General features: G+C 44.9%; 1 protein-coding gene across 1 annotated transcript in view; it reads left to right on the top strand.

The window, feature by feature from the left end:
• Positions 1 to 15,926, top strand: part of XDH (xanthine dehydrogenase) — a 48,497-nt gene extending 32,571 nt beyond the window's left edge. Inside the window, exons 22-37 of the mRNA XM_030945360.1 lie at positions 929 to 1,053; positions 1,745 to 1,878; positions 3,289 to 3,376; positions 3,995 to 4,081; positions 5,892 to 6,083; positions 6,570 to 6,715; positions 7,293 to 7,374; positions 7,944 to 8,039; positions 8,765 to 8,893; positions 9,899 to 9,973; positions 10,803 to 10,855; positions 11,946 to 12,060; positions 12,659 to 12,724; positions 14,274 to 14,462; positions 14,902 to 15,069; positions 15,769 to 15,926. Coding sequence (XP_030801220.1) covers positions 929 to 1,053; positions 1,745 to 1,878; positions 3,289 to 3,376; positions 3,995 to 4,081; positions 5,892 to 6,083; positions 6,570 to 6,715; positions 7,293 to 7,374; positions 7,944 to 8,039; positions 8,765 to 8,893; positions 9,899 to 9,973; positions 10,803 to 10,855; positions 11,946 to 12,060; positions 12,659 to 12,724; positions 14,274 to 14,462; positions 14,902 to 15,069; positions 15,769 to 15,819 — 1,796 coding nt within the window. The 3' untranslated portion in view covers positions 15,820 to 15,926. The remainder of the gene's footprint in view (positions 1 to 928; positions 1,054 to 1,744; positions 1,879 to 3,288; positions 3,377 to 3,994; positions 4,082 to 5,891; positions 6,084 to 6,569; positions 6,716 to 7,292; positions 7,375 to 7,943; positions 8,040 to 8,764; positions 8,894 to 9,898; positions 9,974 to 10,802; positions 10,856 to 11,945; positions 12,061 to 12,658; positions 12,725 to 14,273; positions 14,463 to 14,901; positions 15,070 to 15,768) is intronic.
• The last annotated feature ends 7,432 nt before the right edge of the window (positions 15,927 to 23,358 follow it).

Raw genomic sequence — 23,358 nt, 5'->3', positions numbered from 1 at the left:
GCTCTCAGCCTCCTTTTTTTCTCATATGATACTAGAGTAAGGCTTGCAGGACTAAATTAATTTCATATAAAGTTTCAGACTGATACACAAACTTTATTGTTTCAAACAGACCTGGATGCTGCTGGCTGTGCCCCCAGAAAACGCTCTTTTTTTCAATGAAAGCACACATTTTTCTTGAGCAAATATTCTACACACTGTTTCTTTTTCTTTTCTGAAATTTTTCCCTGTCCAGACATAATCTGATCCAAATCTTATAGACAGCCAATTTCCTTTAATCTCGTGTATGGCTGTATCTTAGGCAAAGGGACCACAATGAACAGATCAGGGCCGTGGCTGAGAAAGGAGCTTGTTTCTGACATTTAATTGTGTGTAGCATGATTGGAAATTGTACCCTCAGCACTGCCAGGTAAGATGCCCTGGGAAAGAGCCTAACTGATTCCCAGTTAGATAATCCTGAGGCATTTTGGGTTTCTATTTTTGTTCTCCTGTTTCAAAGTCTGTAACCTTGTATTTTATCTACTCAGCTAGACTACACTTGATTTATTTTTATTCTTATCTCAGTGGTGTTATTGAGGCAGTCTTGAAAGGCACCAAATACTGCATCTCCAGAGATGCTGGATCAATGGCATGGTGTGCAGAATTTTATTTTTGAAATGCCAGCCACTTGTGTTTTAAAATTAAGATTTATAGAAAGTGGAAAGAAAGCCTGTATGGAATTTTTGTTGTGTTTTGTTGTTTGGTTTTTGTTGGTTTTTTTTAAACATTAAACCAGAAGTGTCAGAGCTGGTGATATCCAGTGCTGGGCAAAGCAAAGGGTTGTCACTTAACACATGTACAGGAGGCAGTGGATTGAAGACAACATGTGATGGGTGACCTCTTATAACACCAGGGATGCCCTTTCTGTGGGGCATTTATTTCAATTTTCTAGGAGAGATGTACCTTGGTGGTCAGGAGCATTTCTACCTGGAAACTCACTGTACTTTGGCTGTGCCAAAGGGAGAAGATGGTGAGATGGAACTCTTTGTGTCAACCCAAAACCCAATGAAGACACAGGTACTTCTCATTAACCTGGTGCCAAAAAGCCATTTGTTTCTCAGTTTCAGACTAGATGAATGGTTGTTTTATAGTTGCTTTTACTTTATTCTTCAATTAAAAAACACATAGGCTTAGAGTTGGGTATGGGATCTAAAGCCTTTATCCATCCTGCTGGAATCCTGAATCTCCTACCACGTGACAGGGACATTTCTGTTGGCAACACATCTTTGTTAGGAGGGATTACATGCTTATCCCTTTCTGGGGAGGGTACCAGCTGCTCAGGAGACACAATGCTTGAATGACACATCAGAAAGAGAGGTGGTGAAACCGCTGGCTGTGCACCAGCTCTCCCATTCCATGAGATTGGCTACTGGCACCATGGGGTGTCCTTGTTCTGTTTACTGGCTCACCAAGAGTGTCCAAAGGTCTCTCAATGCAGCAAGGGTGGTATGGATGCCAAAGCCTGTGCTAAATGAGACCTGTGTCTGGCTTGGCTCATCTTGTGTCAGTCTTTTCCTGAATCTTACGCCTGTGTGCTGCAGCACTGTGCCTTTTCCCCTCAGAGATCAAATGCTGGCCTTATTGGCTCCAATTCCATCAAATCCAATATTTGCACTGTTGAAATGGTTTCAGGAAGGCAATGTGTTGGCATTTAGTTCCTAACACCAGCTGAGCTCCCTACATGTCCTCCTGTTTTGTTTTTCTTTAGGAGTTTGCTGCTAATGCCCTGGGAGTGCCTTCAAATCGGGTGGTGGTTCGAGTGAAAAGAATGGGAGGAGGATTCGGAGGAAAAGAGACTAGGAGTACTATTCTGACATCTGTAGTGGCTGTTGCAGCCTTCAAGTAAGTTTAGATGTGGGGGAAGAGGGATTTTTTTCCTTCAGACTGTCCCAGGCTGCCTCTTTCTGGAGCACCATTTCTGCTGGAGCACTTTTCAATACTCTGCATGTTTCTTACTGTACAACGTATAGCAAGCTTGGGGTTTCCCAAAGGAGGTGTCTAATGGATTCCTAGCTGGTAGGAGGGATTGAACCTGCCCAGAGGGGCTAAGTTTATGTAGGAATGGCAGCTTTTAATAGGAAAGGGGGAAAAACCTCCTTATTCTTTTCTCCTTTGGTGCTCTCTGAAAACTCTTGGATCTCAAATTATTTGCCTTTCGCCCCTCACTTCACCCCAAACCATTCCAAAATCCAGCACCAACCATGGTTTTTTTGTTTAATAGAGGTATGAGAATATCTTTGTTCAAAACTCTACTAGACCAGTCTTGCATCATTATATGTCTGTTCTTCTGCAAACTCCCTCTTGGGATTTTTCCCTAGGAATGGTGGCAGGCCTTGGAACCCGCGCTTTTCAAAACCCTAAAAGCTCAGGGAATTAACCTAGGTTGCAACCATTTGTAAAGAGTAGATTGGAAATGTGCTCCTGGTTTCTGGAGTTTTGCTGTGGGCTCGTGTTTAAGTGTGCAGGTTTTGGGTGGACATGGCCTCTGAGGTGACATTTCTGCCCTGTCCTTCCCAGTGCTGCCCTTGCTGGCAGAGCTGGAGGGATCCTGCAACACATCAGCAGTTTGTTACAATACCTTTGAATGAGGACAGGAAAAATGACACCCTGTTTGTAAATTGACTTTATTTTTTTTCTGTTCTGAGCAAACAATCTGCTTTCTCTAATTAATCAGTAAAACATTTGCATCCTTTTCTTCTCTTTATCTCTGCCAGCCAAACCACTGTTTGACATCCTGGCAGCTACAGAACAACATATATGACATTTGCTAGGTACTGGTACAACCTGAAGACAGGCACTTGGAAGGCAAAATTGTTAGAAAATTAAGAACCACTCCTACTCTCCCCCTTGTTTTCCTCCTTGATAATAAATAAGCAAATAAAAACAAGGTCAAATTGAAGGCTAGTTAGTACTTTGCATTATTATATAATTCCTGTGGCATTGTCTTTTTCAAAGCCAAAAGAGTGCCTTGAGAAATAGTCTGGAAAACAGTGATTGCTCAGTCATTAGCATCTATGTCTCAAAGAAATTATCCATTTTTTAATGCAAGAGTTTTCACAAACAAGTCCCAACTTTGGAGATGTTTATTTTTTTACTCAGTCTTGCCATTTTCTTAAGTGTAAGATATATAAACCAAGCAGTTTACCCTTAACTGTCCACTGCCACCCTGGAAAGACAAAGAGAAGAGCCTTGTTCTGCAGGACCTGCATTGAGCATTTCAGGTTTTGCCTAAAAACCTGTGTTCTTTCCCAGAACTGGCCGTGCGGTGCGCTGCATGCTGGATCGAGATGAGGACATGCTGATCAGTGGTGGGAGGCACCCCTTCCTGGGCAGGTACAAGGTATGCACACACATGAAAGAGCCCTTGTGCTCTCAGTGCTGTCCCTGAGACATCAGAGAGCAGTAAGATATTGGGAAAAAACACTGCTGTGGTTGTTTCCCTGCTGATCTCCCCCACTGCAAATGGGCTGTAGCATTTTTCCTGTTGAAGTGCTGCAGAAGTTATTTTGACTTGGATGGTTCCTTTCTTGTGACCTCAGCATAAATAACTCTGCCTTCCTTGCAACCAAGACTTTGACCCTGCTGACAATCACTTTTTTTTTAGAGGTTTGCCCATTCCTGTAAAGCATCCTTTACACAGCAACGTGCTTGGTTAACTTCCCTTCTGCTTCAATCCCCCTCCAACTGCTGCTGCTTTTGAAAGCAAAACCTGTTGAAGAAATTGTGGCTGTGGTAAGCAGCCAGCACTTAATTTAGAAGAGTTCTCTGGAGCAAGACTGACACATGCATCAACTCTTTACTGGGGGGACTCCCTCAGCTGCTGGCTGTGCCTGCCCTGTGCTGCACTGGGGACAGTCAGCCCTCTCTGCCTGTGTGAGATCCATTCAGTTTTTGGAGGCAAGCACAAACCAGAACGCTTTGTTGAAAACTGATCACTGAGGAGACACTCTCTTGACAGGTTGGCTTCATGAAGAATGGGAAAGTCAAGAGTCTGGAGGTGTCATACTACAGCAATGGGGGCAACTCTATAGACCTCTCTCATGGTGTAAGTAAAATTTTCTGATGGCTAATTAAACAGAAGGTGTGTTTCTGTGCAACCTTCTGCTCTGCCTTCAGAGAGCTGTTGCCTACAGCATTGCTTGCATGTGCAGCTCTTTGACATGACTGAAAACAGATTTTGAAGGGCTTTTGGAGCTTCTACAAATGCTCTGTGAGCCAACTGACCTGTCTTGTCATGTGCCACATAATTCTTATGGATGCTGTAATAACTCAAATTGAGCAAAGGGGTCGAGAATGTTTGCTTTGCATTACAGAGGGCTGTGATGGAAAAGTTGTTGCACAATGCAAGATGGCTGATAGATCCCCAGCTCTGGGGAAAGATAGTTCCTTGGAGAAAGAAGCATCCCAGTCAATAGGTTGATCAGGGCAAGCTTGTAAAGGACTGGCTAAAGCCAACATTGTGCTCACAAGCAGTAAGGACAAAAAATGGGCCCTAGTTCTGAGTTTGTCTCCAAGAAGTTTTGCACTGATGAGTAAAAAACTCTCCTTTTCTGTCATGTGAGTGACCAGCTCAATAGCCTAGTGTCACACAGGTTGATTCTAGCTCACTTCCTCCAGTCCACCAAGTCTTTGATAATTTTCTGCAAAAATGGATCATTTTCAATAGGAAAGAACTGCAGGAGCTCTCTACCAGAACCACATTTGATGCTGGCTATGTGGCTGGTGCTGAGCAGAGTAGAATGACAGGCAAGTGTCTTTGCATAAGCTGCGGGCCTGGTTGAGAGCACATCTATGTAATTGTCTTTTTGACTGTGTCTGAATCAGGAGACTGGAAAGTGCTCCATGTAGAGATAAGGTTTGGTTGTGTGTTGTGTCCTCTCTGTGCTGCTGCTGGAAGGGAAGTCTGGAAACACAAGCCAGAAAGAAGTTCTGGCCATTTCCCAATGTGGACAGAAAGTGGACAAAGATCTCAAATCTTGCAGTTCAGTAGTTACTGAAAATGTTTATTTCATATGTTTGCCCTTCCTGCCATAACCCAGTGCTGAGTCACTTTTCCAGTATCAGATTACTCAAAATGTGAGAAGTGAAGAGAAAACTCTGTTTCTTCCCGACAGACAATGGCATTTACTAACAGTTTGACTTGGCATGAGCCCAGGGCCAAAAAGCCATAGGAGTCAACAGGGAAATGAGCTTATTGTCCTGTTGTTCTGGAGTATGGCATTCACATTCTCTGAGCAGAGAGAGACATAATTTTCTCTCTCAGGATTTTTCCTAGAGAAGCACAGAGGGAAGAGAAAACAATTTTCTCTACTTGCTGCTCCTGTTGTTTTTGCACACGTGGAATGTGTTAGGAAGATTGTTTACCTGAAGTGATTTGTCAATTGGATTCTGCTGAGGATTGTTTTGTTTCCTTGGCCCATTGGCTCAAAGCTGTGTCCTGGCTGTCTCAGACAGTCATGGGTTTTTCTTTAGTATTCTTTAGTATCTTTTGTATAATATAGTATAGTATCTTTTTAGTATAGTTATAATACAGTATTAATGTAATATCATCTATTTTAATAAAGCAATTGTTCACCCTTCTGAATCAATGGATTCAGATGCCAATCATTCCCAGATGTTTGGGGCACCCTGCATTTGATACGGAGGACAGCACTTGACATTCCCTTGCACCTGGGAGGCTGTTCTGGCTGCACCTCAGTGCTCATCCAGCTGTGCTGACTGCAGCACTGCAGGGTGCTAGAGAAAGTGCTGATGTAAAATAGCTTCAGAGCTTCCAGTCTGTTTTTGGCACTGGTGAGAAGTCTGACATCCAATTAATGTAAAATGTGTCCACCTCCATTCCTTTTCTTCACCAGGTAATGGACAGAGCCCTGTTACACTTGGATAACTCCTACAACATCCCCAATGTCAGCAGCGTGGGCATCGTTTGCAAGACCAACTTGCCTTCCAACACAGCCTTCCGTGGCTTTGGAGGGCCCCAGGGAATGATGATTGCTGAGTGCTGGATGAGTGACGTGGCTCGGAAGTGTGGCCTGCCACCTGAGGAGGTACAGACACACTGACACCTTCCAGGGGGGTGCTGCCTTTGAACTCTGAGAACTGCATCAGCCACATGAGATTTTTAAGCATAAGAACTTTTGCTTCAGTTTTGCTGAGCTCCCAGCAGGATCTTAAACTTGTGTGACAAATACGTTCTAGCACGGATTATCTTCTGTTTAATTAAATTCCTTGGTAGCCTCAATTTTGTAACATCTGCTTTAAGGATAGATATTGAAGAGAAGAAAGTCCAAAGGAACCAGGTACCTTAATCTTACTGACAATGTGCTTTAAGTCCCAATCTCTGAAAATTTCCAGCCTTAATGTCTTAGTTTATGTTTTCCCATAAACAGATATATATTTGTTAATGGCTTTGTTCCTTGGCTCTTTGTAGAAAGAGCCAAGGAGTAAAACCAGCAACCAACACACTTTAGATCTCATCCCTCCTTGTCTGAAGCATTAAACTTGGCCTGTCCTTTCTGTGTCTCTTTGGGAAGGTGAGGAAGCTCAATCTGTACCACGAAGGAGACACAACTCATTTTAACCAAAAGCTGGAGGGATTTACTCTACGAAGATGCTGGGATGAATGTTTGTCCAGCTCTGGCTATCACGCCAGGAAGAAACTGATTGAAGAATTTAACAAGTAGGTGCCCTGGAGCTGTCTTGTCACTGGGTGCAACTAACATCTGAAGTTCTCTTAGCAACTCGAATGATGGGAAGTCATACCTCATATTTACAGATTGTCTTCTAAATATTTCTCCTTTTGAAATCCCTTTATGCTCACTATCGGAGGAAAAGTCTACCAGTGAGCTGGTAGCATAAATAGGGCCAGAATCAGACCCAGCATGATGTGATTTTGTAAGAGAACTGTAGCAAAGAAGAGGGGGTCTGTTAAGTCCAGCTAGGATTTTCACATGCCTGTCAAGGCAATCTGTTTATGCTTTCCTCTGCCTCATTGACTTTTTTAGTTGGCTTGTATATACAACTGAACAGTTAACAGTATGTACAACTGTTTCTATAATGCTTGCAGAAAGCATCTTCAGTTGCAATTTCCTCTTGTTGGAACACACAAAGAAAGCCTTTAATACAAATTAGTGATGATCTCAGTCTTTATCACAGTCAGGTGTTTAATTTCCATTTGATGCACAGTCAGAGGAAAGCACAGTATTGATTTATGATAAAAGGCTCATGGGTATATGAATAATGTTCTTTCCTTGCAGGCAGAACCGCTGGAAAAAGAGAGGGATGAGCATCATTCCTACCAAATTTGGCATTAGTTTCACTGTCCCATTTCTGAACCAGGTCTGTAAATGTCATTTGCCCTTTCACTAGAGAACTGGATTTATGCTGCCTCCCCCAGGCCTTCCTCCACTTGTACCAAACTGGAGCTTCTTGAAGAAGTAGTGAATTAGTTAAGAAAGAGCACACATTTTTCAAGCCAAAATGAGCACCACACCAGTTTCCAATTTATACTCTCCAAAAGACACCACAATATAGCTGCATTTCCATGGTATTGTGTTAGGTTGATTTTTCTGCCTTTCTCAATAGCAGAAATATTGCTCCTGTGTTTGAGCTGATTTGATGGACTGTCAAAGGTGTTGGAAAGTTGAGGTGAAGGGTGCATCTGTGTTTCACAGAGGCAGGATTGGATTACTTCCCCTGCTTTCTGAGCTGAAAATATTGACTGGGGTTTGTTATGTCACTGGAGCATCTAGTGTGTTGGTGAGATTAAACCAAACTCGCCTCAAGTGTAAACAAGTGGCTTTAGTTGCACCAAAGAACAACCTTAGTCTAGTTCTGAATGAATTCTCTCTGTACCCTGCCGAGTACTCAACTAGTTAATTTATGATGATTAATGTTCCCTGTTGTAGGCTGGAGCCCTGCTCCATGTGTACACAGATGGCTCTGTGTTACTTACACATGGTGGGACTGAGATGGGTCAAGGACTTCACACCAAAATGATTCAGGTAATAATGAGTTTAGGCTTAACTGAATAAGATGTCTTTTCAGGACAATTACACTCTCCCTACAGCATTGCCTCAGGCACCTTGACAAATCCTCCATGTGCATGCAGAGAGTAACAAATCAGGACTGATTCCTCTTCATTGTTTGAGCAGCAGTGCTAGATTTCCAGAGTATAATCACAACTGAGTATTAGAATTAGATTCTTCATCATCTTAAATCTCATTATGTAAATAATGCAGGTCATGCTTACAGTTTAACTACTCTGGCAATTTCAGTTCCCTCATAAAGGTACAGTTTCTATGCATTTCATATAAAAATTAGTTGTATTGAAAACATATTTATCTGCATATGCTAGTGCTTTTGTAGTTTAAAAGGCTTAAGGGACCAAAATTCCTTTGCCAGGAAAAGGACAGGAAAATCTTATGGGGCTTTTGATCTTCTGATTTTTTTAACTGTTGAGAGAAGAATTTAGTCTCATAATACTGAAGTGAATGTCTGTCATTGTGGCAAATGTGTGTGTGCTCACACACATGCAGTCTGTGAGATTCAAATATAACAATGTCCTGGCCAGTTCTCAGTCACTGGAACAACTCAGTCTGCAGGAAAAATGAAATTTATGGTGGGAGAGGGTACAGGTTGCAGTATGGATCTTGGTAGTGCCAGCAATGACTGACAATGCTCATGGATAAGAAGTGCTGCTTACCAATTGTTTACCTTTGCTTCACAGGTTGCTAGCAGGGCCCTGGGAGTCCCCACCTCCAAAATTTACATCAGTGAGACCAGCACAAACACCGTCCCAAACACCTCCCCGACAGCCGCTTCCGTCAGCGCGGACATCAATGGCATGGCCGTCTATGTAGGGAGCTGAGTTATCTAAAGCACTGGGTTACGAGGGAGGGCTCCAGGGCACGAAAAGCTGCCCTGTATTTATCTCTTGTTGCTTAAGGAAAACAAACATCAAAAGGCAGTTCCAGTGTAAGGATGTCTCATAAGGTGACCTGGTATAGCAGTGGCATTAGGTTGTGAATCACTGTATTTTTTCAAGTTATTCGAAACTCTCCTTCAGTCCTTTGGTAGTTCTAAAAATAGAGTGTTTGGGATTGCTCAGAATGAGCAGAACAAAGCATCCATTTAAACAGCCAGCTTCAAAGTAATTAATACAGCCTTATCTAGAACAAGTGTATTTTGCTGCATGTGTTAATAGCAAATGGTTTGAGAGCTGTTCTCCACAAGCTCTAAGTGTTGATCAGCTCAGAGCAAATGTTCTGCTGTAGCAATGGCATGGTCGTGGCTGTCTGCCATAGTGGAGTTGCCAATGTATATGTTGTTGGGTATGTGATTTTTCTATTTTAAAAGAAGAATTTAGTACTGGTCATTCTCAGTTTAAAAGACAAGGGGGAGTGAATCCTGCAAGTAAAATAATCAGGCTGTTTTTATTCTCTGCACGGCTTATCTGTGTAGGTTGAATTTTGGGAAGAAATTTTTTGTTCTTTCACTGTTAAAGGATCATCTTGTAAGCTATGCTGAGTTGTCCTGTACAGATAGGGTACAGACAAAGTTAATGTATAAATGAGCAGACTGCTTATATTTTGTGTCATGGTCCAGAAAGTTCTGTGCTGAATTTGGGATTCCTTTCTGCTATCAGCACATCCAATCTCCTTTAAAATCCTTTTCAGGCAATATTTCTTCCTATGTAGCAAGACATCCATTAGTGAACTTTGTTCCTTTTTATGGTTTGCCAAAGTCCTAAAGGCAATATTGATTTAAATACAAGGTTCTTTGAAACTCTTAGAGGGTTCCTAATACCATAAGCTGGCTATTCAAATCTTAAAGTATTTCTTCTCACTCTCTTTGTTCCTAGAATGCCTGTCAGACTATCCTAAAAAGACTTGAGCCAATCAAACAGTCTAATCCCAAAGGATCCTGGGAAGACTGGGTAAGCTGTTTGTGTCTGTCATGAGACAAGTGGACGTTGTCACAGATTGTTTTAATGGGCAAACTACATGTGCATGTGTGTCCTCCAGGCCTTCTGCACCTTGCTAGCATAGATTTGAGCAAAGACAGTGAAACACAAACCTGGCACAGACTTCCAAGTAATTAAAACTTACAAGAGGTCATCCCCAAGACATCAGTTATTACTTTAATCCTGAGATTTCTCCAAATTTTGGGGCCTGCCTACGACGAACTTCATCAGACAAAAGTCTCGAGTGGTTATGTTTATCTTTGTAGTCAGGCTACAGTCTTGGACAGAAGGAAACCTGATTTTTAATGAAGGGATTCTGTAGCATAGACAGCTCTTGTTGAGCTGCCATTCAACCCCTATAGTGCTCCTTGTCTGCAATATCTCTGTCCCCTCAATGAGAAGAGATGGATGGGCTGTAAGGCTCTGCTCTTCATCTGAGGAGTTTTGACTTTGGGATTTGGAAGTCAAGGTAGAATTTCCCTCACTAAAGTCGAGATGACCTGTCAATTTAACCTTTGTCCCTGAGGCTAAAAGTCTAACCTGTAGCTGAGAGACAAGCAAACACAAGCAGCTCTCATCCTCTGCCAATGATTGGAGTTCTGCCCTTGGTAGCTGCTGATGGGGCTGTTCGGGGAAGCAGCTGCAATCATGATTTGGCAGTGCTGGAGTTGGGTAGTGTGACAGCTGTCTGTCACTGGACATTTGCTGCTTGAGGCCTCCTGGAAATGTTTTTGTGCAGTTATTTTGAATGACCTGAAGTGAAAATATTTCACTGTTTTCAAACTCTTGTTCACGTTGCCAGATTAAAACCGCCTATGAGAGCTGTGTCAGCCTGTCAGCCACGGGGTTTTATAGGTGAGTGAAAATTCACACTGCAGAGGCACTAACTCAGGTGTATGGATTGCATCCAGGGAAATTCTGGGAAGATTTACAGCCCCTAGTCCCCTGTAACTGCTCTAAATTAAAGCTGCATTCCCTTTCCTACCTACAAGTGATAAGGTTAACAGCCTCTTGGCTGGGGAGAATTGATTCCTGATGGAGCACAGCTCTGAGGGCAAGTAAATCTGGAGGAGATCTGACTTCATTCCAGCTGACCTTGGTCTGAAGAGGCATAAATGAAATCAGAGCTTTGCCTGGGGCTCTGCTCTGTGTCAGCCCTGTGGCCTATTTTTGCGCTAGAACTGCCATGCAGGATAAGAGGGGACAAGGGTTGTCCTTGAGGAAAATCCTGTCTCTTGTGGCAGGAGCAGATACCAGTGTTTCCAGCAGTGTTCTCCCACTTCAGACTCTTGCTGGACCCTGTGTAGCTCTGAAATGAGGCACTTCTCTTAGTCAGCTTTACTGCTGGAGGAAAGCAGAGATCCATCATCTTTAAGGCAGAGGGGTTGACATTAATAAATAAGTCTATTGTTGAGAAAAACCTATTTAGGGCTAAAATACACTATGTTTTAGTTTCTTTTGTATCCCTGAAATGTATTTTCCCTCTTAACCAAGTGACTTGTCAGCATTTTAATAAACCAGTTTTCAGATAAAGTATAAGTAGTCAAATTTGCCATTAACTGTGCTTAAAATCAATTCTAAGCTTAATAGAGTTTCTGCTTCAGCTTAACTATTTTCTGAAGTTTAATGGCCTTAAAGAAACATTCAACTGCACTCTAAAAGCAAAGGATTTTCCACTGGATTGGTAGATAATAGTCATCACAAACCCTGAGATTTATGGGCAAATAAAGATGGCTTAAACAGTTTGATAGTTTCAATCAGGTTTTGGAATACAGAGTAGATTAAGCAGATTTCTCTTTATAGTTGTTTACGCTTTTACTTTCTGTATGGGCTTGACAGAAGGAATGAAACAAGAGTGAATAAGGATTTTGATAAGTAGCAATGTAGTTGTATTTGGGTTTTTTTTCATGAAATTAAATGTGGTTTCATTTGTCTTTGTATCAAGAATTCCTGAAGTTGGCTACAATTTTGAAAAGAATGAAGGGAAACCATTCTCCTATTTCAGCTATGGAGTTGCCTGCTCTGAGGTTGAGATAGATTGCCTGACAGGCGACCACAAGGTGAGGGGTCAGCAGTGAAACAGTGAAACAGAACAAATACTGGGTGTCAGCCCATTCCTGGCTCTGTCATTGGTCTGGTGTGACCTTCAGCAAATTTCTTAACTCCTCTGTTCCACAGTGCAGCAATCTGTAAAGTGTAATAAAACAATAATTATCTACCCTGTGGGGATTTGGGGCTTAATGAGTGATTGCAAAAGTTATTGGATTTGCTTGAGTAAGAGATAGCAGCATTGTGCTGGCATAAAAGTACAGAAACATCCTGGAATTGAGTTAATCATTAAAATTAACACTGAAGACTTCTGGAAAGAAAGAAAAAAAAATTAAATCAGGATCTGACCTAGTTGGTTATGCTAAGCTACAGGCCACTGATACCAGCATCTTGCAATTAATATTAACTGGGTCCACTGGACCTCTGGGGAAAACTGCAGTGAATTCCTCTGAATTACTTTTGGAGTGAACTCAGATTAAAAGTCAGTATGAGAAGTTCAGCTGAGATATGATTATGTGGGATAGTGTTTGGATACTCTTCCTCACATGAGACCATGGTGGACCGGTTGCAGAGATCTGTGCCGATTTACCCTTTATTCCTGTTTTCTAGAACATTCGCACAGACATTGTTATGGATGTTGGTACCAGTCTGAACCCAGCCATAGATATAGGACAGGTAAGTGAAAAGTACTGCTATTTCCATCACATTAAGGCAATCACACTGCTCTCAGTCTTTTCTATTTATTATCCCTCTTCAGGCTGTGCCTTTGCAAACACACCCTTTTTAACTTGGCACAGAATTACATAGGGAAATATTCTGTTAGGGTTTGGGGATTTTTGCCTTGGATAATAAGACTACAGGATATTGTTCAGTTACCACCCCATAGATGTTTTTCAGGCTAAATCCCACACCTGATATTTATATTCCTATCTGTCAATATTAAGTTTATTTATTTTAGTGAACATTCTCCTGACTGAAGAGTTAGGGTGGCAGATTCTGTCCTCCAGCTGCTGCTGTGTTGAATTCTCAATAGGAAATTGGACCAGTCACTTATCTTGCAAAGTCCTTGGGCAGGCACAAGATTACTTCAAAATTTTGTGCAGTAATAACCACACTATCTCTTAGCAGATAAAGGTAATAAAACCAGGGTTGTTTGACAGACCAAGAGATGAATTGTTAGATGTGCACTTATCTAGCCATCTTAGCTCGCTGGCTAGCTCTAGATGTTGATATGGTGTAACTCCAATGAAACTGCTGCAGGATTTGGGATGACAGGAGAGCATGAATTGCAAAGCTCTGCTACAGCTAAAATGAAATTTCCTTGAAAGTGACATTTTTTCTGAAAGAGATTTTTTTTGAAGTGTCCAAGAGGAGAGAGGGATTTTCTGTCTTTGAGGCCTGTCATTTAGGTTTGGGAGTTGAGAGATGGCCTAACAGGAGCCTGTCAAAGGGGTCTTCAATTCCTGTGTCTTTCCATGGACTGCTGCAGAGGATCTGGGGGCACAGGAGAGAAAGGATGTGGCATGAGTGCAGGAATACAAGTACAAAGAGATGGGTCAATGGATGCTGGTGACTGCTCTGGCTGTCAGATACCTCAGTGGGCACAGAGAGCAGAGCTGCTTTGTGCAGGGTTGTTCAAGCACATCCTCTTCTTGTAATCTTTTTTCTCCTAAAATTTACAGTAGAAAAAATATGCAAAGGTTTTTAGTACTGAAATGGATATGGGAGTGTTTTTGGAGGTGTCTGTGCTGCTGACCTGATAACACACAGCACTTAGAAAAGCATTTATACTTAAATAGAAAGCATAAAATAGTTTGTCTTTAGATGTTTCATCTTCAGTCCTTTTAGTCTACTTGTCCTTTGATATATCAGCAAGTTCAACTCATTCAATGTTCACCTGCCTGGGAAGAAATCAATATTTTATTATTGATTTTTTTTTTGGTTGTTTCATCAGAAAATTCCTGTCCTGTGTTTACAGAAAATCTGTTTGCGTGTATTTGTAAATTGCTTCACCTGCCAGGGAAATGCAGCCACATTTATGTGGGAACACAGGAATTGTGCAAAGATTGTATCCAGCAGAAGGCACAAGAGTTTAGAGATAAAAAGCAGGATTTGAGTCGGGTGGGAAGGGTTGAAAACCCTGGTGGATGTCATCACTGTTTGTCCTTGTGCAGGGAAAAAGAACAACAACAGAGCCTGTAACCTTGTTTGGATGTGTTTGTAGATAGAAGGAGCCTTTGTCCAGGGCATTGGGCTCTTCACCATGGAGGAGCTGCGTTACTCTCCTGAAGGGAACTTGTACACTCGAGGGCCTGGCATGTACAAAATCCCAGCATTTGGAGACATCCCAACAGAATTCAATGTGTCCCTTCTCCGTGACTGCCCCAACAGCAAGGCAGTTTACTCTTCCAAGGTATGCCTGTGAGGTCTGTGGGCCTCTTACTGCCCCATAACACTGTGAAGCTGAGTGGGATAAAGTCATGATCCTGTGTGTCTAAACAGTTCATCTCATCATACTGTGGTTACTCTGAGGTGAGAATGTTTTTCTGTTTCTTATCAGAAATGTGTGTACTATCCTTTGTAGTTAGGAAGAACTGAAGTAACCTGCACATTGCTGCCCTGATTGTCCATTAGACAGAACTGAAGTGCTGTTGCTTTGTGACAAAGCTTGTGTTTTCTTCCTGTTTCTTCTTTAAATGGACTGAGGGTTGATTTGGCTCAGTCTTTCCTCACTGATCACACCTGGCACACTGGAGGCTGTTTTAGCATCTTGTTGCCTCACTGAGCACATCTGGTAGACTGAGGTTCCCATCTGGAAGGCAAAGGCTCACTCTTGCTTGTGCCCTGTCTAGGCTGTGGGAGAGCCACCTCTGTTCCTGTCTGCCTCAGTGTTTTATGCCATTAAAGATGCCATCTACTCAGCGAGGAAGGAGTCTGGCCTGACAGAGTCATTCAGGCTGGACAGCCCTGCCACCCCAGAGAGGATCCGCAATGCCTGTGTGGACATCTTCACCAAAATGGTAATAGCCCTGCTCTCCGGTCTGCTCCCTGGCCAGCCTGCCCATGGGCAGTGTGCCTGCAAGTCACAGGGGCCCAGGGCTGGGATTAGGGCAGGACAGGGGGGCTGTGTCCCTGCTCCAGCAGATGGGTTTTGTTTCATGGGTGTTATCCTTCATTTGCCATGCCATTAGCTGAGAGCCAAATCCCCAGGCCAGCACTGCTAGGCTCCCACTGCAGGAAGGGCTGTACAGTATCCCTGAAGTTCAGTCCATTCCATTCTCTAAGTGTATGGAACACTGGCTGCTTGTCCTGATGCTCCTGACTATCATCTCTCAGAGAATCATCACATATGGTGAGGGCCACGGTGTGATTTAGTGGTGTCCCTCAGCAAAGGAGGGGGAGAAAAGTGTTCCTTCAAATACTCCCTTCTTCTGAATGTTACGGCCACAGGAGTCTCCTTAGAGTTGTGGACTTGTTCTGAAGGAGTGCAGGAGTTATCCCTGTCACTGGTTTCTCTTGGGCTGCTCTGTCATGGTGTTGTCACAGGGCTCAACTATCAGGCCCCTAACAGAAGTGCCATGAGAGTGACATCTGTGTTTGAAAAAACTGGGATAGCAGCTCCTATCTTCACAAAGTCCCCACCTGAAATGTGTGGGACATGCTGAATGCTGGACAGGACCCTCATTTGTTGCTAATTCAAATATTTGTTCTCTTTGTAGTGCCCTTCTGCTGAGCCAGGGACCTTTAAGCCATGGTGTGTGCGTGTGTAGGAGGAACGTTTGAGGAGCAAACTCTGCTGAAACTGAGCTTACATCAGAGGAACCACAAGGCAGTAGGACTGTAATGGAGAAGAGAAACCAACCTGTGTTCATGTGGCTCACCCACTGATTCATGGAGCTTTCACATTTAATTGTCCAATCATTATTTTCTCTATGAGAGGAAATTGCTGCCAGATTATAGGTGTCATGTAAATTCAAATGAAGACTAAGTTGAAGGTGATGTTATCTAGGTGTAAATGAAAAATCTTACAGATTTCATATAAAATTGCTGCAAGGATGCTTCTTACCAGCCAATGTGAAATAGCAGAGTGGATGTTTCTTCCTTTTCTTGCTATGGGGAAAAGATGTATCACCTTGTGATGCCATGCCAAGAAGGACTGAAATGTGTTGATCCCAGACATAGTCCTCTAGCTGAGATGGGGGAAGGTCTAAGAGGTGCTGAGGGCTGGACCCTGCTGTGTCCCCTTTGCACACAAAGCCAGCCATATCCTAGAGGAAGATGAGCAGGACTTTTGCTGTTGGCTAATGAGGATGGTCTTACCTGTGTAACAAAAGTGTTTCAGAGGAAAAGGCTAAAATGTGACCAACAACTGATTTACCCTCAGTTCAATGACTGTTGCTTGTTCAATGACTGCACCTGGGCTTTAATTGAGATTTTAGTTCAAGTGCTACCTTGTCTTCTCTGATTAAAGATAAAAACTAAATATACCAAGAGTACTTCCAGCAAGATGCTGCTTTGTTTGACATAGATTTTTCCCATCCCACATCTCCACTTCTCTCCCCATCCTTCAAATAGGAAAGGACATCAGAGACCTTGGGGTAACAGAGGAACTTGCTCATCGATGTTCCCAAGGTAATTTACACCAGCCTAAGCAAGGGGCACAAGGAAGCTGGGCACAGCTGGGGATTAGCTGCCTCTGGGTGCCCTCTAGGGTAAATCCCTTGCTGTCATGGCCTTGCCTTCTTTTCAGATTTCTTCGTTTTGCTGAATGTAAGAGAATGGATACGTTTTGCTACAGGGAGTGCTTGTCTGAAAAATGTGCTGGCTATGTGATGACCTGGTGTCATCTGGATTGAATATATTTTTCATGTTGGATTTAGTGCTGGACATCCCTCCTTGACAGGTTTTGTCACTGTCAGATTCAACACTGGAGCACCATGTTATCTCTAGATGGTCTCAGCCACATACTGTGCCTGCTTATCATTTGCAAGCTCCAACTGTTTTTCTGGCCTACTGCTTTATGAAAAATGTCCTTTTTCTCTTTTTGCACTCCCAGAGCCACAAAAAAGTATGGTGCAAGAGGACGTAACTCCTTATATAAAATTCTGCTCACATACAAACCTTAAATTTTGCCTTCATCTTAGGACTGGACAATGTATGCTCAGTGTGAAATATTTTTTTTAAGCACTCCAGGGTATATTGCTTGGAAAGGAGTAGATTTATTTCTCAACTCGAAATATTATGGATCCACCATCTAGAAGAAGGGAATTTGTACATGTTAGTTGCAGGAAGTATTTTGTGCCTGTTGGGCTTGCTATGTAATTGTTTTATTAATTGAAATATGATAATTGAAGTTTCTTAAGCTCTGAGGCACTGGGCAAAAACACATTTTAGTTTTCTCCTGAAAGTTGGTAATATGTAAAAAACCTCTTAGAGAAGCAAACGTGATAATTCATGTGCAAGAACAGCTATTGGAGCCTGTGTGTCCACATTCTTGGGTGTCCAGGGAGGGATGCAAAATACTAAGTCTGTAAGGTAGATTGGTATCAGCTGTTTCTGTGAATTCCACCTCAACATGCTCAACATGGGATTGCTTAACATGCTCCTTCAGACCGGGATGAGAAGAAATACAAAGATATTGTGTGTTAAAGCAGAGCATGGAGACACAGGCAGAGTGGGATATCAAGGAGCTCCCAGTGCCATCCCAGGGGAAAGCTGCCAGTGTGCGCAATAGGCCTGCTGCTCGTGATGGTCCTGGGAGATGTTGGGATGTCACTAGCAGGATGAATAAGTGCTCTTTCTCTCCCTGCTTTTTGGAGTTTTCATCATTTCAGGATAGGTTTGTGAGTGTCTGACAGAGTCAGAGTGACTGCCTGGTTAGGTGAAATGCTTTTAAATTAGATGTGTCAAGTCTCTGTTTTGCTATTTGCTTTGTGAGTTAATTGGAAGTGCATTAGCCAAGTTCTGTGTACATGCAGTGGTCAGAGCAGGCTGTTCAGAGCAGAGCTGTGGAGCCAGTTTTGCTGCAGCATCAGTGAGCCACTCTGTCCCAGGCAGCAGCCCTGGCCCTCCTGATACCCTCACCCAGCTGATGGAGAGAGGAAACACTTGCCTTTTGGGGTGCACTGGAATTGAATGCAAATGAAATCAAACACCTGGGGACAGCAATGGTATAAAATCTGGGTTGCAAAGTAATGACAGCAACTGATTGTGAGGGTGTAGGAAAAAGGGAAGCTTGGAGGCTAACAGGAATTTACAGAAAGATCATTGTGCTACCCGCCTGTGCTGTGGAACTCTAAGGAACATGAAGCTGAGGTTTTCATGTCACTGCTCAGTGTCTGAACATTTCATACATTGTTGTCATGGAACTAAGTGCCTGGCACCTTAGGAAAGTGCTGGGACCCACTGGGGAGGGCTGGCAGGAAGAGAAGATCCCTGACCTGAGGTGTGTGCTCTGCACTACAAAGCTGTGGGGAGCAGCTCTCCTGCTCTGAGTGCACAGCCCTGTCCCCTTCCAGGTGCTGTGTCCCATCTCCTCACACTACATCTCACTGTGTGGAATCTCAGCTCACTGTCACTGGAGGGAAAGCTACTCATGAAGAGAAAAATGTTCCTTTTCTAGTACTTTCCAGTGAAATAAAGCATGGATGCAAGACTCTAATTTAATAGCATATAATTGGAAATTTGCTGCTTTTCTTCTTCCAGAAGTCTGTCTCAGAAGAGGAACTATGCCATCTTGCTAGACTGTAAAGTACTGCGCACAATAATGGCACTTAAATAGTAATTACTGCAGCTGGAGAGTGTGTGGGAGTGTGAAAGGAGCCCAGCTGATCTGATGTTTTAATGCTATTAATTGCATGGCCTTCTGTGAGACAGGGAGGCCAAGATTTTGGTAATTGTTTTAGGTCAGTTCTAATCAACAGTTTTCACTAACATTCTTTAATGAGCACTGTCAAAACGGTACCATGAATGTACATGGAATTCTCTGTGAATGTCACAACATCGCAAAATAAAGCTGCTAAATACTCTGGAAACAAGTATGCTATGGTCAGAGTCTGGAAGGATTTGAAATCTAGACAACTCATCCTTGGTGTTTGCTCGACAAAGATGGACCTTTCCCAGGGCCTGTGAGTCAGATCAGCTCGGTGACCAAAGCAGGGAGAGGGTGGGTCATTGCTCCGGGCTGCCCAGCTGGATGGAGCTGTGAGCCAGCTGGAGAGACTGGGCCTCTGTCTGGCCACGCTGGCACCGTGTCCAAAAGAAAGCAGAGTCAGGCCTCGTGCTTCTCTGCCAGCAGCAGCCTCTAGTAGCCACATCCTGTTTTCCACTGCAGCACAGTGATGCATTCTGATGCTTCTAGCTACCTCCACAGGGCCCACCAGCTGCTGACACAAGGTGGGAGGCAGTCTGTCTGGTGCTGTGGCTGGTACCTACTCAACACTGGCACTTCCTTCTCTCAGGGCTAGTGTACCAAGCTGAACACTGGCCTCAGCCCATTGGAGTCAGCCCTGGAAGGAGGGGAGCCAAACTCAAAACCTGTGAATGGAGCAAGCATTGGGTCCCAATTCCAAGGCCCACTTGAGCCCACATACACAGGAGATGAGGCTGTAAAACAGGAACAGTTCACTCAGAACAGAATAGACCAAATGATGGGCTGGGCTTGACCTTCCCTGAGCCTGAAAAGATTGGGAACATTGCCAGTGGTTCCCCAGCAGGGTATGCCACCCTGTGTTACATCTCAGCCTCCAGGTGACATGTTCCACTGGGAGCACTTCTTGTATCTGAGTGGGAAGATTTGTCAGGAAGAAGCCATTGCCAAACCTCTTGGAGCCCAGAGAAGGAAATATCAGCATAGGCACAGCGTGTGTGATGCTACAGTGGTTTGCAGCAGGTCCAACCCCCCCTACTCCAAACTGCTGGGTTTATCCCATCACAGTTCAGTTCATGCAGTTTTCCAAGTGCCTGCTCTTGCTGCATTTAAACACAATTCAACCACGTTGATCCCCTGTCCCTGGCAGTGGTGTGTCTCAGCTCTCTGACAGGCTTTTGGACTGTGGCATGGAAAAACTCATTGCAAGCAGCTGTGAAGCAAAGGCCTGTCAGTATCTTGAAGCACCTGCTTTTGGTTTAATGCTCCCTGAAACAGTTCCTCCCTCCATGCAGGCTATTTCTGCCAGGTCTCTGCAGTGCTGGGATGGTCTGACAGGAAACTGCTTGAAAATGGGAAAGCAGCGAGGTCCCAGCGGTAGAAATGAGAGAGCTGCTGCTTCTGTTGTGCAGACAGCTCGCTGAACATCTGCTCTGACAGCCACCTGTAGGTCCACTGCACCTGGCTGTCGGTGAGCTCGGGGAAGAGGCTGCCTGCAGGCAGCCCAGCCCGGTGCAGCAGGTGGCCCAGCTCCTGCCTGAGGAAGCCAAACATCACCACGTAGTCGTACTGCACGAGGCAGGGCTGGCACAGGCTGACCAGCGGTTTCCAAGCTTCATGTTCCTTTCTGCTGTCTAGGACCTCCTGGACAAAGCTGCTGAAGGATGGGCTGATGCCCATGCCTTGCAGGAAGGTGGCAATCAGTCTGTGGAAAGGGTCCCTGACAAAGAGCACTTTGGTGTAGGACCCCAGCATGGCCTTTCTCTCCGTCTGGTTGAACTCACTCAGCCGCGTCTCCTTAGCCTGCAGCCGGCGGTAGGGGAGCGGCACTGGCAGCGTCACATTTTCCCACTCCAGCTTCTCCAAAAGCTGATGCCATTCCTCCACCCCTGCTGATGGCACTTGGCAGTACAGGAGGTCCAGCCTGGTGTTCACCCTCAGGCTCGGCAGCAGGGAGGCTCTCTCGTCCCGGCTGCTCGGCAGCGCAGTGACTTTGCCTTCTCGGCTGCAGAAAGCTCTCAGTCTCCTCTTCCTGAGCTGCTGGACATGAAGGAAGGTGTCCAGTGTCAAAGTGAAGCCCTCCTCTGCCTTGGGGGCCAGGTCACCTGGGAAACAGCATTTGGAGATGGGGGTGAGGAAAGAACACAGTGCCCTGAGTCAGACCCCGAGCACACAGTGCTGCTGCAGGCTCTTCTCTAGTTATTCCAGCGTGGAAAGGATTCAGCATGGATGAAATGGATAGGAGAGGGGAGACCAGCTCTGTCTGGCAAAGAGCTTGGCTTTGCTGGGAAATGGGTTTGTGTCCCCATGAACATGTGCGATTATGGACACCCAGACCCCCCTTTCCCCAAATCACCATGCCTGAGGACAGCTCTAAACCACGGACTTATTCCACAGGCCCAGTTGTCCACTAAATAATATTTTTTGCTTTTAACTCCTTGCTTGCAGCTGAACATCGCAGAGGTGAGTTTACCAAAGAGTCAAAAATATTTTGAGAGACCAGGCAGTAGTAAATTGGTTTGTAGCTACAAATACGTGATGTCCTGCAAACCCTTTTGCATCTGTTAATAGGTTAAGATCAGCTACCAAGTATATGTGAGTAAGGGATTATTCTGAATGGCTTGGGGTGAATTAGGGACCCAAATGACATCATTTCTTGCATCACTCCCATATGTAAATTTTTTCTCTTGTAGATAAAAAGGCAAAAGCAAATAAAAGGCAAAAAGCAAAGAGAAGTGAGATGACAACAAAGCAAATATAAAAGGCAAAAGCAAATACAAGGACTCTCTGAGAGTGAGTTTAATTTCTCAAATTTCAGCTTTGCTTTTTTGTCTTCTTATTTTTGATGTGAAAAGGCCAGAGTGGGTTTGAATGTGGAAGATTAATGCCTGCCTTGTTAGTTTATTTTCTTTAGCAGCAGCACATCTGCCTCATCTGCTCAGTGCAGGCATCTGGCAGCCCTGGGGAGACAGTTTGATGGTTTGTTCTGGGTCCTTGGAAAGTTAAATATTTGAGGAGGCTCTTGTACAGAGCAGCACAGGTAAAAGCAGAGAAGCACAGTTAAAATTAGGCACAGGACATCAGGAACACAGTGATGCCTGAAGCTATCCTGAGCTGCTCTTTGAATCACCCAGCCCCAGAGTGACAATGTCTGCAAAATCAAGTGATGACTTTGCCCTGGAATGATGGAAAATGGAGGGGAAGGATGCATTTTTAAGGCAAGAAATGCAATAATCACCAACGCCCCTACTCCCTCCTGCCCACCCAGCAGCATTTCACAACAAAACAATGAAAGTTTTCATAACAAAAGTTCGGGGAGTTCCCTCCAGCAGCCTGACACCTGTTTTCCTCACCGCACCTGAAATCAATGACCCCGCTAAGAGCATGAAGCTGCAGGGCCCCACAGCAAGGGGAGGGCCTCAAACACCATGCCAAGGGCATTTTTTGTCCTGTAGGCATTTGCCCACCTGGACCCTCTGGAAGAAGCTCCAGGGCACGTCCCCGGGGCACAGAAAGGCTGCCGGACGTGCAGAACCCGGGTGGTCAGGCCTTACCTCCGTGCCTGCGGGCCGGGCTCCGGAGCAGCAGCCTCCAGCCGAGGAAGGCGGCGATGGCCAGCGCGGCCGAGAGGCCGAGGCGGGGAAGGAAGCGCATTTCTGGGGTGTGCTGGGTGCCGAGCGCTGCTGAGCCGCTCGGGACCCGAGGGAAGGGTGTCGGGGAACCTCGTGTGTTTATTTAAACACACCCAGCCGGAGCTGGGTTAAAGTACTGTTTGGGCAGCGGCTCGGCGCAGGGAAATGGCCTGAGGCACAGCAGGTGCCGCCTGCCTGCGCTCACTGCGTGTGATATTTTGAGACAGAATCTGCCTTGTTATTCAGAGTCTGTGCCGTGCCATGCCAGGTGGCAGTGCTGTGAGGAACAGGCCCTGCATCCCCACCCTGTGCAGGCAAAGATGTCCCTGGTCCCCTGATACTCCTAATTGTCTCTGCTTTTGGCACCGAGGGAGGGAGGCACCACTTGGGAACGGTGCTGTGGGGAGCAACCGGGACTGGGACTGGGAATGGGGCTGAGCCAGCGAGTGCTGGGCCACGGCTCCTGCTTCGGTGCTGCTGGGGCTCTTTTAAGCTGGCAGCTGTGGCAGGGGAGGTGACAGGGCACAGCCAGCGTCATGCGGCAGGTCCATGATGAGCCACGGCGTGGAAGTGTTGAACTGTTTGTGTCCTTCAGCTGTTTACAGCGGGCAGCGCAGGGGCCTCACGATACAAAACAAGTGGTGAGCTCCCATGGCGGCAGCCAGACGCGCTGCTCCCTCCTTTCGTCCAGGAGCCACCCTGGCGGGATGGAAACCCTCCTGCCAGCAGTTCTTGAGGGCTGTGCCACGGGAGGATTTGCTCTCCTCCGAGGCTTTCCCAGCAGAGGGTGCTCTGTGTCCGACGAAGCG

The sequence above is a fragment of the Camarhynchus parvulus genome, chromosome 3 (genome assembly GCF_901933205.1).
Source record: "Camarhynchus parvulus chromosome 3, STF_HiC, whole genome shotgun sequence".
Classification (NCBI taxonomy): Eukaryota; Metazoa; Chordata; class Aves; order Passeriformes; family Thraupidae; genus Camarhynchus; species Camarhynchus parvulus.
Note: the sequence above shows the minus strand (reverse complement) of the source record. Positions and strands in the feature narration are given on the sequence as shown.